The sequence below is a fragment of the Leptopilina heterotoma genome, unplaced genomic scaffold (assembly GCF_015476425.1).
Source record: "Leptopilina heterotoma isolate Lh14 unplaced genomic scaffold, ASM1547642v1 Lhet_39, whole genome shotgun sequence".
NCBI lineage: Eukaryota > Metazoa > Arthropoda > Insecta > Hymenoptera > Figitidae > Leptopilina > Leptopilina heterotoma.
In genome coordinates, this window is record NW_025111058.1 from 728,253 (window position 1) to 741,330 (window position 13,078).

General features: G+C 25.6%; 4 protein-coding genes across 6 annotated transcripts; 2 read left to right on the forward strand and 2 right to left on the reverse strand.

The window, feature by feature from the left end:
* Positions 1 to 113: 113 nt before the first annotated feature.
* On the forward strand, positions 114 to 825 carry LOC122506037 (chromosome transmission fidelity protein 8 homolog). The gene is made up of 2 exons (XM_043618005.1): positions 114 to 260; positions 412 to 825. The coding sequence occupies exons 1-2, from the start codon at positions 241 to 243 to the stop codon at positions 725 to 727; spliced, it is 336 nt and encodes a 111-aa protein (XP_043473940.1). The 5' UTR covers positions 114 to 240; the 3' UTR covers positions 728 to 825.
* A 75-nt stretch (positions 826 to 900) lies between these two features.
* On the reverse strand, positions 901 to 1,916 carry LOC122506038 (small nuclear ribonucleoprotein F). Its single transcript, XM_043618007.1, has 2 exons — positions 1,767 to 1,916; positions 901 to 1,278 (listed from the first exon to the last, which is right to left on the reverse strand). Exon 2 carries the CDS (start codon positions 1,262 to 1,264, stop codon positions 998 to 1,000), a length of 267 nt encoding a protein of 88 aa, XP_043473942.1. The 5' UTR covers positions 1,265 to 1,278; positions 1,767 to 1,916; the 3' UTR covers positions 901 to 997.
* Positions 1,917 to 2,052: 136 nt separating this feature from the next.
* On the forward strand, positions 2,053 to 3,478 carry LOC122506036 (U6 snRNA-associated Sm-like protein LSm1). The gene is made up of 3 exons (XM_043618004.1): positions 2,053 to 2,368; positions 2,791 to 2,975; positions 3,089 to 3,478. Exons 1-3 carry the CDS (start codon positions 2,323 to 2,325, stop codon positions 3,260 to 3,262), a joined length of 405 nt encoding a protein of 134 aa, XP_043473939.1. The 5' UTR covers positions 2,053 to 2,322; the 3' UTR covers positions 3,263 to 3,478.
* A 1,788-nt stretch (positions 3,479 to 5,266) lies between these two features.
* On the reverse strand, positions 5,267 to 12,780 carry LOC122506010. 3 transcript variants are annotated; one of them, XM_043617960.1, is made up of 8 exons: positions 12,634 to 12,780; positions 12,248 to 12,552; positions 11,446 to 11,615; positions 11,112 to 11,321; positions 10,627 to 11,003; positions 8,849 to 9,208; positions 7,912 to 8,673; positions 5,267 to 6,343 (listed from the first exon to the last, which is right to left on the reverse strand). In XM_043617960.1, exons 2-8 carry the CDS (start codon positions 12,370 to 12,372, stop codon positions 5,615 to 5,617), a joined length of 2,733 nt encoding a protein of 910 aa, XP_043473895.1. In that variant the 5' UTR covers positions 12,373 to 12,552; positions 12,634 to 12,780; the 3' UTR covers positions 5,267 to 5,614. The 3 variants fall into 3 exon arrangements, with proteins under 3 accessions (XP_043473895.1, XP_043473894.1, XP_043473896.1); XM_043617959.1 differs by having other exon boundaries at positions 12,248 to 12,769; XM_043617961.1 differs by lacking the exons at positions 12,248 to 12,552; positions 12,634 to 12,780 and adding an exon at positions 11,796 to 11,941.
* Between the last annotated feature and the right edge of the window lie 298 nt (positions 12,781 to 13,078).

Genomic DNA, 13,078 nt, shown 5'->3' on the forward strand with positions numbered 1-13,078 from the left:
TGACAGAAAATTAACTTTTAGTCTGACAAGTGTTTTTTTCATTTTGTTATTGTTTTATTAGATAAGAATTCAGAATTTTCAAACCTTCGAGCGGGATATTTAAAGGTACATCCACACCTTTATGCTTCGGTGGAGGGGATGAAACAGAATTCAATATGGCGTCAATGTAAACATCCTTTTTATTAAAAAGATTAAAAACAATTAAGTTGTAATGGAAAAAAGAAGAAAACAATAAACAAAATGATAATACCTCTAAGAAGGTTTGTAAAAAACAATTCTTTATATTTTTTTATTAATTTGATTAGGTATAAAGGACTAAATTATTATATTAGTATACTGTGCTTACCAATAATCGGAATAATTTTTAATTTAAATTTAAATTAATAATTTAATAATATATTTCTTGTCTAGGAGTGATAGTGGTGTGACAGAATGGGCAATTGTTGAACTTCATGGAGACTTAAAAGAATCAGCAAATGCTGATCTTAATTTACACATTGGAGATCTTGCTTATGACAAAAATGGCATTGCCACATTAATTATTGGAAATTATATTTTAACTGGAAAGGAAACTTCAATGGACAAACCGATTGCAGTATTAAGGAAAACACTCAGCACTGATTCAATAGAATGTGACAAGGAATATTTAATTATCGCTATTGTTAAGAAGAAACTTATTTTCAAAGTAAGACCAAAACCAATTACAATTATGGCTCAAAAATCGTAATCAAAATTTTGTACTTATAGTTGTTACTAATAGTTATTAAGACTTTTATATTTTGAATAACTTTTTTTTAAATAAATGTCAGAAAGTTTCTTAAATTATTAAAAGACAATATTTATTTAGCAAAGTAGAAATAGCGAAACAAAAAAATAGAATAGGTTTCAAATAAACAAAAATTTGCTTAAAAACTTATGTTTATTATAAGTAAAATAACTTAAATTACTTAACAAAAATAATAGAGTGGAATTATTTTCGAATACTAGAAATTTACTGCTAATCTTTCATCTCCCCTTCCTCGTCCTCTTCTTCAACACCACGAATGTACATTACATTATTACATCGAATTAAAACTTCTCCCAAATTTCCTGTGCAATTTCCATCAATATGTTCCTCTGTATTAGCGAGCTGAAGGTTCATATAACCATCGACAGAAACAAGATATCCTTTGTATTCATGTCCCCATTTTAGTTTTACCATCACTGGCTTTCCAGTCAAACCATTGAGAAATGGTTTTGGATTTATTGGCATAGTCGCAGCCATTGTGACAAGTTTTTCTAAAATAAATATTCGAGTATTAAGTTAAATATGATTGAAAATTAAGAGAAGACCTAAAAATATAAACTTTGTTTCTATACAGCATATAATTTTGTTTTTATACTAAATAAAAATGTTTATACTAAATGAAAACGTTTACTAAACGAAAATGTTTACTAAACGAAAAAACATTTATACTGATTACTGAGTATAAATTTTTATACTAAATATAAATTTGACTTTTGTACTAAATACAAATTTGTTTTTTACACTAAATTTATCACAAAGGCTGTTAAATAGTATAACAATACAAAAAAATTCCAAATAAGACAGTATCAATTAAATAATAATAAAAAATAATTATTTCGGTAAACAAGAAATTGCCTTGAAAAGTGAGGTTAGGAAGAGAATTACTTTCAGTTTATGCAAAAGAAGTCTTAGAAGACTTTTGAAAATTAATGTCGTAGAAATTGCAACATAATACAAAATATTCTAAATATATACTTACAGTTTTTTCCGTAAAAAATAGAGAAAAATATAAAAAATTTCGCTTGAAAAAGCGTGATACCGGAGACGACAAACAAATGCTGTATACAAAATACAAGCTTCTTTTTCAAAACACTACCGGATTGGTCAACTTTTTAATTCTCTTATTTGATTTGCTAATGAATTCATGAAAATACCACCTGCAGTCTAAAGCACACTTCATAGGCACCAAGTAAACGCCAATCGCCATGTAAACTAGAGAGCGAAATTCAAACTTTTTACTATTTTTTTCTTCAATTAAGTTTACTATAAATTATTCTTTGTACTACTTTTGTGACTTTTGTATTCATGGTATAATTTAAACCAGAATTTATTATTTTACATTTTGTTTCAATTGTTGTTCCTTTTATTCTAAACGTTTTATTATTAGAAAAAAATGTGTGTCTAGACAGTCGACGAGACGCAATCAACAAATTTTCAATACAGTTATGTAGAACCAAGTAGAACATATAAAAGATTCCGCAGTTAATTTCATAAGAATAATATTTAAAAAATAAATACACTCGAAGTTTATAAAAATGAATGTCGTTCCAGGAACTGCATCTCTTCTCGAGGAATTAGACAGTATGTTAATTGTTACATCTTTCTTTTGTAAATTTATAGGTTATGTTTTCATAAATCTTATGTTGAATTTTATTCAAAGTTAACATAAGTGTAATTATTTTTAAAGTTTGTTAATATCAATAATATTTATAAATTATAAAATAATTGTTTTTTGAAAATATGTAATTAATTTTTTTATAGGTTATGTTGCATTTTTACGTTTAAACGCATTTAGAAAAAAATCAGGTTTTGTTTATATTTTGTGTATATATAATATAATAATATAATAGTAAAAATAGATAGTAATATAATAATAGTAAAAATAGATAATAATATAATAAATTAATTATAAATATCTTATTATGTATTTAAAAAAAACAGTAAAATTTAAGATATTAATGGTTGACACTTACATTTCCACTGGTGACTAAAATTTGTTTCAGAAAAACTAATGGTCCTCTTGCGAGATGGTAGAACTTTAATCGGTTATCTCAGGAGTGTTGATCAGTTCGCAAATTTAGTTTTACATCGAACGATCGAAAGAATTCACGTTGGCAAAGAATATGGAGATATTCCACGAGGAGTTTTTATAGTCAGAGGTGAAAATGTGGTTCTTTTGGGAGAAATCGTGAGTTTTGAATTCAAATATTCTTTTCTTGTATATAATAAAATATAATACATTTTATCCTTTTATTGTGATTATTTAATTACTAAAAATTGAATATTTATCATTTGTCTCAGGACAGAGATAAAGAGAAGGATCTACCTCTCTCCGAAGTTTCGGTAGACGATATTCTCGATGCGCAAAGAAGGGAGCAGGAAATGAAACAAGATCAAGAACGTTTGATGAACAAAGCATTAAAAGAACGAGGTCTTTCTTATATACCAGATTTAGGTCACGATGATATGTTTTAACAGTAAACTAATTTTTCCCATATTATTTTAATTTAAATTAACATAAATTTCCCCAACGTTTGTTAATTCTTTCTCAATTCCTCACAGCTAAGTTAAATTATTTTCTTTTAGTTAATTAAGACACGTGAAATTCATCAACAACTTTATAAAATAATTCTTGACATGTGTAAATATACATAATTTTCTATCGTTTAATAATAATAATTCTCTGCAAAATAGTTTGTATTTAAATTTGACTAATTAACTAGCGAAAATTACAAGCTTTTTTATTTTCTAATATGAATTTTTAAATAATTTCAGATTCAAACTTTAAAGAAATTCAAATATTAACTAATTTACTAATTAATCAATTATTTTTATAAATAATAACAATTTTTGCAAAAATTCAATTATTTTTAAATAAAATTTTAATAACATTTCACGAAGTAATACAATTATTTTCTAAAATTTTAATGAATCCTTCGAAACAATTCAATTCTTTTTTTAAACAGTAAAATTTTTGCAAAATTTCAATTATTTTTATAAAATTTCATGAGAGAATTTTTTATTAAATTTTAATAATATTTTTCGAAAGAATTCAATTTGTTTCTAAAATTTTTATAAATCCTTGGAAACAATTCAATTTTATATTTATAAATTTAGTAAAATTCTTTGCAAAAATTCAATTATTTTTAATACAATTTTAATAAAATTTCATGAAAGAATTTAATTTTTTTTCTTAATTTTTAATACTTTTTGAAAAAAATCAATTATTTTCTAAAATTTTAATAAATCTTTTGAAACAATTCAATTATTTTTTAACAGTAAAATCTTTACAAATTTTCAATTATTTTAATAAAATTTCATAAAAGAAATCAATTTTTTATTAAATTTTAACAATATTTTTCGAAAGAATTAAATTATTTTGTAAAATTTTAATATATTCTTCGAAACAATTCAATTATTTTTTTAAACAGTAAAATCTTTGCGAAATTTTAATTATTTTAATAAAATTTCATGAAAGAATTCAATTATTTTCTAAAACTTTTATAAATCTTTCGAAACAATTCAATTATATTTGTAAATTAGTAAAATTCTTTGCAAAAATTCAATAATTTTTAATAGATACAATTTTAATAAAATTTTATGAAAGAATTCAATTTTTTTTTCTTAATTTTTAATATTTTTCGAAAAAAATCAATTATTTTCTAAAATTTTAGTAAAATTTTTTGCAAAAATTCAATTACATTTATAAATAGCAAAATTTGTCGTTCAATTTTAATTATTTTCAAAATTAACAAAATTCTTTTTGAAAATTTAATTATTTTCAAAAATTTCAATAAATTTCTTGGCAAAATTCAATTATTTTTAAGAATAATAAACTTCTTCGTAGGAATTTAATTATTTTAAAAAATTTTAGTAATATTTTTTGCAAAAATTCAATTATTATTTTCAAAAAAATTTCACCAAAGAATTGAATTTTTTTCTTAATTAGTTATAAAATATTTCAAAAGAATGCAATTATTATCTAAAATTTTAATAAAATTCAATAATTAAATGTTTAATTTCAATTATTAACAAACACCGATTATTTTAAAAACTTTAAAGAAATTGTTCATAAAATTCAATTATTTTCAAAATTTTTAATTAAAATTATTAAAGAAACTCCATTATTTTAAATAAAATTTTAACAAAATTTTTCGCGAGAATTCAATTATTTTCCTAAATAATAAAATTCTTGGAAGGAATTCTATTATTATTATTAAATTTTTTGATAAAATTTGTTGCAACAATTCGATGATTTTCAATCTATTTATTTTTAAATTTGAAAATATTTAAAAAGAAAAATTATTAAAAAAGTTAAGAAACAAAAAAGCAAACAACTAAATTCAAACTGCGAACTGATTACCGGAATTATTAATTATTATTATTATAATTATTATTATTATAATTATTATTATTACGATTATTAATGTATTAAATTTATTAATTAATTAAATTTTTATTTAAATGAAACAAACATAATTCCGAATATATAAGTTTATTATTACTTCAAGAAGTTTTCCAAGAATACAGTGCTTCTTGACAACAGTCAGACTTCAGGTAAATAGGGTTCACGTTATACTTTATATCGAAGAATAAAAATATTAATTCTAACTTTTATACTCTTCGTCGTTTGTGTAGCATTTACTCGTTGCTACAGTAAAAAAATAATTCAATAAGAAACGATCAAACTTTCACCTGATTTGTCTCTTATTTTTAAATACAATAACAATTTAAACTTAAACAATATAAATTCTTTTGTTTAAGCTCAGATCTAAATTTTTCATCTTTTACTTACACGTAAGTATATTATTTATTTCTCTTCCGTTTTCAAAAAGCAGTTTCAGTTACTACTTCATTCATTCTTAGCGAGCCTAGAGTTGAGTCATTGACTTTATGCATTGACGTTTGATTTTTAGAATTACTCAAGGTCACTTTGTCCTTAATTGTGCGTTTTGAATCGTTACGTTGTAAACTGGTACCGCGTTTTCTTGGCGAAAGTACATCATCCATTTTTTCCGAGGAATTATCAGCACTGTTGGTACTACCGGAAGCTATCCCTGATGTATCCGATCCGGGATTATTACCATCCAAACAATGAAGAAGACTATCGGAGAGTGTATCTTCATTGAGAATATTTATATCCGATTCGGAAGGTTCAAAATCCCCGGTTCGTGATGTAAAACTCAAATCCACGGGACTTGCATCAAGAACGCTTCTCGATAGAAGATATTCTCTAAAAGTACTCGTGATGGATGAACTTTTTTGTGCACTTGACAGCTCATCGGCTAACGATGAGACTAAATTTTGACTGTTTTTCACATCCTCGCGAACATTCTCCTTATTGTCAACTATAATTTTGTCATTATACGTATCAGAAGATGTGGGAGATTCTTCCATTATTGAAGCACATTCGTTTCTGAGTATAAGATCTCCACTGAAACTACGTAAATATGAACTGGATGGTGCTGCATCATTTTGCATTGCTGGGAAATTGCAAATACTGGTGCTTGACAGCATCATCACAGGTTTCCGAGATCTTGGTGTCATTATATTTTCCTAAGAAGAAAAAAAATTATTACAATCAAAAATAATGAAAATTTATCATTATATGCAGAAATTTAAAATAATTTTGGAAAATTTTGATATAAGAATTCAATTTTAATAATTTTTTTTCTACAAAATTCTTCACAGAAATTCAATTATTTTTAATACAATTTTAATTGAATTTCTAAAAAGAATTCAATTATTTAAATTTTTTTTTATTCTATATTATTTGTAGAAATTCAATTATTTTCAAGAATTTTGATAAATTTTATTATAAGAATTCAAATATTTTCAAAAAAAAAATCTTTATAAGGATCCAAATCTTTTCAATATAATTTGAATTGAATTTCTTGTAAGAATTCAATTATTTTCAAAAATTTTAATAAAATTTTTCGTACAAATTTAATTATTTTCAAATTCCTGCAAAGAATTTACTTAATTATAAAAGTAATCGAATTTTGTCAAGAATTTTATTAAAACTGTTGAAAATAATTGAATTCCCGCGAAGAATTTTCAGGGTTCCTACAGAATCTGGAAATCATGGAAATGGTATGGAATTTTTAAAAGGCTTCTGGAAATCAGGAAAATCATGGAAACGGCCTGGAATTTTTAAAAGTTTCTAAATTTTTTCAGTTTTCCATTTTTTCTCTTGAATATAAATTCAAAAAATAATAAAGCTAAATGGCATAAAAGAGAAGAAAAAATGTTGAGTTTTAAGAAATTCGGATTTTTGAATTTTTGATAATTTTCGATAATTTTAGATTTTTTACCAAAGATTCGACACTATCAAATAAGTAAAGTATTTTCCAAGAGCACAAAAATAATGAAGCTTAATCCCATAAAAGAGAGGAAAAAATGTTGAATTTTAAGAAATTCGGATTTTTGAATTTTTGATAATTTTCGATAATTTTAGATTTTTTACCAAAGAGTCAAGACTATTAAATAAGTAAAGTATTTTCCAAGAGCACAAAAATAATGAAGCTAAATCCCATAAAAAAGAGGAAAAAATGTTGAATTTTAAGAAATTCGGATTTTTGAATTTTTGATAATTTTAGATAATTTTAGATTTTTTACCAAAGATTCGAGACTATTAAATAAGGAAAGTATTTTCCAAGAGCACAAAAATAATGAAGCTTAATACCATAAAAGAGAGGAAAAAATGTTGAATTTTAAGAAATTCGGATTTTTCAATTTTTGATAATTTTCGATTTTTTACCAAAGATTCGAGACTATTAATAAGTAAAGTATTTTGCAAGAGCACAAAAATAATGAAGCTAAATCCCATAAAAGAGAGGAAAAAATGTTGAATTTTAAGAAATTCGGATTTTTGAATTTTTGATAATTTTCGATAATTTTAGATTTTAGTTCAAACAAAAACAACTAAGTTCAAATTGCAAATAGTCATCCGAAACACAACGATTGTAAATATAGATTATCAAGGAGAACTTTTTCTTTTTGTAGAAATTTGTCTTGATTAAGCTTTATATTATTAAAAATAAGATTAATAACAATTTTTTAATAAAAAAAAAAGGAAAAGAATTGTAGAAAAGCGAAAGAAAGAACATGCTTAACATGCATACCTGCATCGCCTTGCTCATCTTGGTAGCGCTTTGAGTGATGGGACTCATGCTTTTATCGTTATCCGTAATTGGCGTTAATATATACTCATTGGAATTAAGATTTCGATGCAAAAAATTCGATGGCGTGGAAGTGTGAGCGGTGAACATATTTCTCAATATACTCTTCATAGGCGAGGCATATTTAACTCCAGATCCACTACTCGTCCCCTCCGATTTCCTTGAATCCTTATCAGACGTCAAATATTTTGGTGCAATATTTGAAATCGATATTTTAGGTGTGAACAGAGCATCCATCGTTCCTCTCTTCGAAATGGCAATTGCAGGATCAGAATTTTGTCGTACAAAATTTTCATTTTCACTCAAATCATCTAGACTTGCTTGAGATGAATACATATTCGGTGGTTCACTGCAATGTCGTGACAATCTCACGTGATTTGAATTATTCGATTTTGTTGAATTTGTCTTTTCATTGCAAGATATACGATGTGAATTGAGATGTTCTTCAATTTCACTGAGATTCGTTTCATTATAGTTCGTTTCAATTTGAGAATTCTCTTCGTCAATACTTAGGAAATTAATTAATCTAGCTTTCTCAGCTTTAAACATTGACAAAGTGGGCGTATGAAGACTTCCAGTGCTACTACTCATATGCTTTATTTTCAGTAAATTGTCCGTTTCAAGCATATTAAAACTATCCGAACTAAGTTCGTCTTCTGATTTACTTAATGTTCCTTTCGGAGGAAGACGTGGCTTATCAAGCGGCTGTTTAGAACAAGCAATCAAGCTATTAGTCACAATTATAGTTCACGTGCATGAAAATTAGATTTTGTATTAAAGAAAAAGATTTAGTAGAAAAAAAATAAATTCTGTTAGAAGTTTTATCTTACAGTTAACGAGACGACACATTTAGAAATTTAAATGCTTTTTTATAACTTACCACAGATAACATATTTTCCTCGCTGCTCGATCTGCTGAAATTACATCCCAGTTTCATGTCCAAAAGTTTTTTATGACCCAATAACTTTTTTTGGAAAATATGCTTCTTTATGGAATCCCCTAAACTTTTAGTACGAACATTTTTCACGTGCCGCGGTGTGCCTTGACCATTTTCCTTATTAAATTGTTTAACCAGTTTTCTCTTCTTCGCAGACTCGGGCATTGATTGAATGTACGCGTAGAGTTGAGCTAAAGCCGCTTGTGTGTCTTGTGAGGCCGTAGCTTGAGCTGTTAATTGATGATCAACAAAACTAAAAACGGTGTGAGCAGTTCCTGTTGTGTCTGACATTGATTCGTTTAACTGAAACAAAAATTGAAAATTTATGAAATTAAAATTAGAATTATAAAATACAGGGTTGCCACAAAAATTAAATTTTGTTTTTTCCATGAATTACAAGAATATTTATTGTAAAACATGACGAAATCGATAACTGCGAGTCGAGAAATCGATTTCTTCATGTTTTACAATATTTAAAAAGTGACCGAGTGATAAAATCATTATTTTATATTATAAAAATGTTATTACTGTAATTTCTTTAAAATTATTTTCATCATTTTCATTCAATTATTATTTTCTAGAATTTTTAACTAACATTCTTCTTTACATCAATTATTTTTAATAATTTCTGAATAAGTACTTGGAGAATTTTTCAAACCCTCTGCTTATAATTAAATTTTACGAAATTTCGATTATTCGGAAATTCTTCAATTAAATATATTAGAAAATAAAAACTGCAAACAATTTTTAAAAAATTTAAATCATTAAAATACAAAAATATGTAAATAATTTATTGAATAACTGAAAGTTTCTCAAAATTGAATTCTCATAAAGAATTTAATCAACAAATTCTTAAATAATTGAATACTTTTGATGAACTTTAATAAAATTTTTAAGAATAATAATTAAAATAATTGAATTTCTGCGAAGAATTTTATTATTCATGAAAATAATTGAATTTTGCTAAGAATTTTATTAGAATTTTTTAAAATAATTGAATCCCCACGAAAATATATATTTATTTAGCCCAGAAATTTATTAGAATTTTTGAAAATAATTGAATTTCTGCGAAGAATTTAGCTATTTATGAAAAAAATAATTGAATTTTTACAAAAAATGTTATTAAAATTTATGAAAATAACTAAATTCCTACGAAGAAGCTCGTTTTCATGAAAATAATTGAATTTTTATGAAGAAATTTATCAAATATTTTTAAAAATAATTGAATTTCTGCTACGAATTTTGCTATTTATGAAAATAATTGAATTTTTATAATAAAAGTTATTAAAATTTTTGAAAATAATTGAATTCTTGCGAAGAAGTTTGATATTCATGAAATTAATTGAATTTTGCCAAAATTCTTCTATAAATACAATATTTTTAATAATTAATTAAATATATATTAAAAAATGGAAATAACTTCAAAAAAATTTGAATTACTAAAATTTTTCAAAAATCTAAGTTCTTTAAAATTTATAATTAAATTCATTAAATTGATGGCTTTTATTAGAATACGTGGTAATTTCATAGTTTATAAGGCAAACAAAAAAAGACACCATAATTAAGAACCCTCAAAACTATAATTAAAATTAAAAAACTATTTGAATTATGAAACTAAAATTGGAACTAGAATTAGAATTCGAATTACGAAAGTAGAATTATAATTTAATAAAATAAAATAAATAAATTTAATGCTCAATTCAGTGTTTTTGTAAACTTACGTCAGACTTTTTTGGACTTAAAAGTTTCCTCTCTTGATCCACCCAATAAGCCCTCACGTCCATTGCTAATTTCGGTGGAATCTCGAACAACTCCAAACCCTTTCTAATCATGAAGGCAACAATTACCGATAAATTTTGCGAGTTTATATGTAAAGCTTCGGGTGTTAATTTTCTTGGACACATTAGATGTGGTGTAAATAGCGTAGCGAGTGTATCACAATTCATTTTATTACTGTTTTCAAAAGAAGCCGTCTTATTTAAGAGATTCAACAAGTGCTTCAGTAAAACTCTATTTATCGGTGGTAAGAGCAACAACAAAAGCTGCAATGACCTCAAAAGTCTCGCATCATTTGCACTCGTTTCCGAACTACATAATTCTGAAATTTATCATTTTAAGACTTGTTATTAATTAATAAACAATTAGTTAATTTAATTTCCAATTTAAAGGGAGATGAAAAAAGAAGAAAATAAAGTAATCAATTCACCTGCGATTTGGCAGTGAACAGGATAATGTGAATCTGTTAAAAGTGGTTCCGGGAGATCGGCCAGAAATATTTTCAAAACAGATGCACAATCATGAACACTGAATCGACCTTCTTCGAAATCTAGCGGAAGACTCTGATAAAGAGCATTCTTCAAATCTTGCTGCCTTGTCAATTTCCCAGTTCGTCGAAAAATTCCTTCTTGAAGAATACCTACATTTTGAAATAAAAATAAATTTATCAGTATTATCGAGACTATAAGAATTCTAGAGAAATTACCTTTTCTATAATATTTTTATACTTTTTTAATATTTTCCTTTTTTATAAATAAACTTACATTCCTCCTGGGATAAATAATTAATCAATCGCTTCACTTGTTTTATTCCCTCTTGCGTCAATGGAACACCTTCGGGTCCTTTATGTAGATTTAGAGATGACTTGGGTTTTTTTGAGAAGCTTATCAGACCCCACTTCTTTAATTTCGCTTTCTCCATAACGCAATCATTACTGTAACAAAAGCATAATCTTAATGGACTACATAACAAATGAAATACATAATAGAAATAGATTTAAAATCTAATTAATGTGAAATCAATGTGAAAATAGCTTTAAATTTTGTTCAAAAAAAAATTTCTATGTAATAGGATTTTAACTTTCTTTTTTCATAAACACAATAAAAATACAAACCAGGAAGAGAACAATGCCTCATTAGATCTGGCATTTATAGGTGAACTCATAAAATGTTTAGCTTCACGCCAAACATTATTCAATTTTTGTGGAAAACAGGATGAAGTAAAAACTTCAAATTCAAACTCCGGCGATTCAAAACTAATGCACAGTTAGTTACAAAATATTTACTTTATATAACAAACATAATTTTATATATAAAAATAACAAACATGCATGCAATAAAAAAGATATAAATGCAATAAAAACAAAGTTATTTCAAAAATTATATCATATAATAAATTTGTAATTAGTAAATAACAAATAAAAATAATTAAATTAATATTCAAAGACAAGTAAAAAAAGTAAATATTTCCTTAAAGAACTTTAATTATTAACATTTCTTTCATAATTTTCAACTATTTTCCTTTTGCAAAAAGATCACTAAACATTAGAAAAGAGGTTAAACATACTCTTCTGTATTGCGATCCAATTCAAAAGATAAATGCATTTTGACAAGTGTGAAGAATTGCTCCGGATTTGCTGTCCGTAGTCGGGAGGCTTGATGCCCATCAATTCCATCATTAAAGTCTTCCATCGTGATTAGTTATTGAGAATTTTTTTTATTTTTAATCAGGCACGTTTTATCATGTTTAAATCGCGTCTTTTACGCACACTCCCCTGTTATTCAATAACGGTTACGAGCACTGCCAACTAATTAGCTTTCTATTTAAAATAACCTTACTTTCTGCCTCTTCTGTTAAGCACATCTTTTTGCCTAATGAAAATAATAAAAGATTTAATATAGAATTCTGTTTGAAGAACTTTTAGTGAAAAATAAGAAAAACTGATTGTTTACAGATTCACAAACGCGGTATATGTATACATCTCAACACGAAACTGAATGGGGAAATGCTTAAGATTAAGAAAGAGAGGGAACATCTGTCCTGTCACTGAAGCGGTCAATTTCAATGTTCAGCGTTGGCACTTATACTTGCGTTACGCTGCGTATATACGGCCATGACCTGGTGACTAGTGCACTGGTGCACTGAAGCGGTTCCGCCTTTCTAAAAAAGCGCATGCTCAAATAAACAAGAATTGCATCCAATCGTTTGCCTCTCATATGATGGGTGGGAATTTATTTAAATTTAAATTTGTTAAAAAAATTTATTTATTGTTAGTTTTTCCTTTTATTTGCGCAAGTGAAACAAATTTTATTGAATTAAATTTTTATTTGAATAGATTTCTTTTAAATGATTTTTGAAGAAACTTTTTTTGAAGAAACTTTCGTTTTTAATTAATTG

Excerpts from the sequence above, each read along its gene's own strand:
- LOC122506037 (XM_043618005.1), top strand. The coding sequence starts at position 241 with ATGATAATACCTCTAAGAAG. Across the intron at positions 261-411 it reads ATGATAATACCTCTAAGAAG|GAGTGATAGTGGTGTGACAG; the intron begins GTTTGTAAAAAA and ends TTTCTTGTCTAG.
- LOC122506038 (XM_043618007.1), bottom strand. The coding sequence starts at position 1,264 with ATGGCTGCGACTATGCCAATAAATCCAAAACCATTTCTCAATGGTTTG.
- LOC122506036 (XM_043618004.1), top strand. The coding sequence starts at position 2,323 with ATGAATGTCGTTCCAGGAACTGCATCTCTTCTCGAGGAATTAGACA. Across the intron at positions 2,369-2,790 it reads TCTTCTCGAGGAATTAGACA|AAAAACTAATGGTCCTCTTG; the intron begins GTATGTTAATTG and ends AATTTGTTTCAG. Across the intron at positions 2,976-3,088 it reads TGGTTCTTTTGGGAGAAATC|GACAGAGATAAAGAGAAGGA; the intron begins GTGAGTTTTGAA and ends CATTTGTCTCAG.
- LOC122506010 (XM_043617960.1), bottom strand. The coding sequence starts at position 12,372 with ATGGAAGACTTTAATGATGGAATTGATGGGCATCAAGCCTCCCGACTA. Across the intron at positions 8,674-8,848 it reads AGGAAAATATGTTATCTGTG|CCGCTTGATAAGCCACGTCT; the intron begins GTAAGTTATAAA and ends TGTTCTAAACAG. Across the intron at positions 6,344-7,911 it reads AGATGAGCAAGGCGATGCAG|GAAAATATAATGACACCAAG; the intron begins GTATGCATGTTA and ends TTTTCTTCTTAG.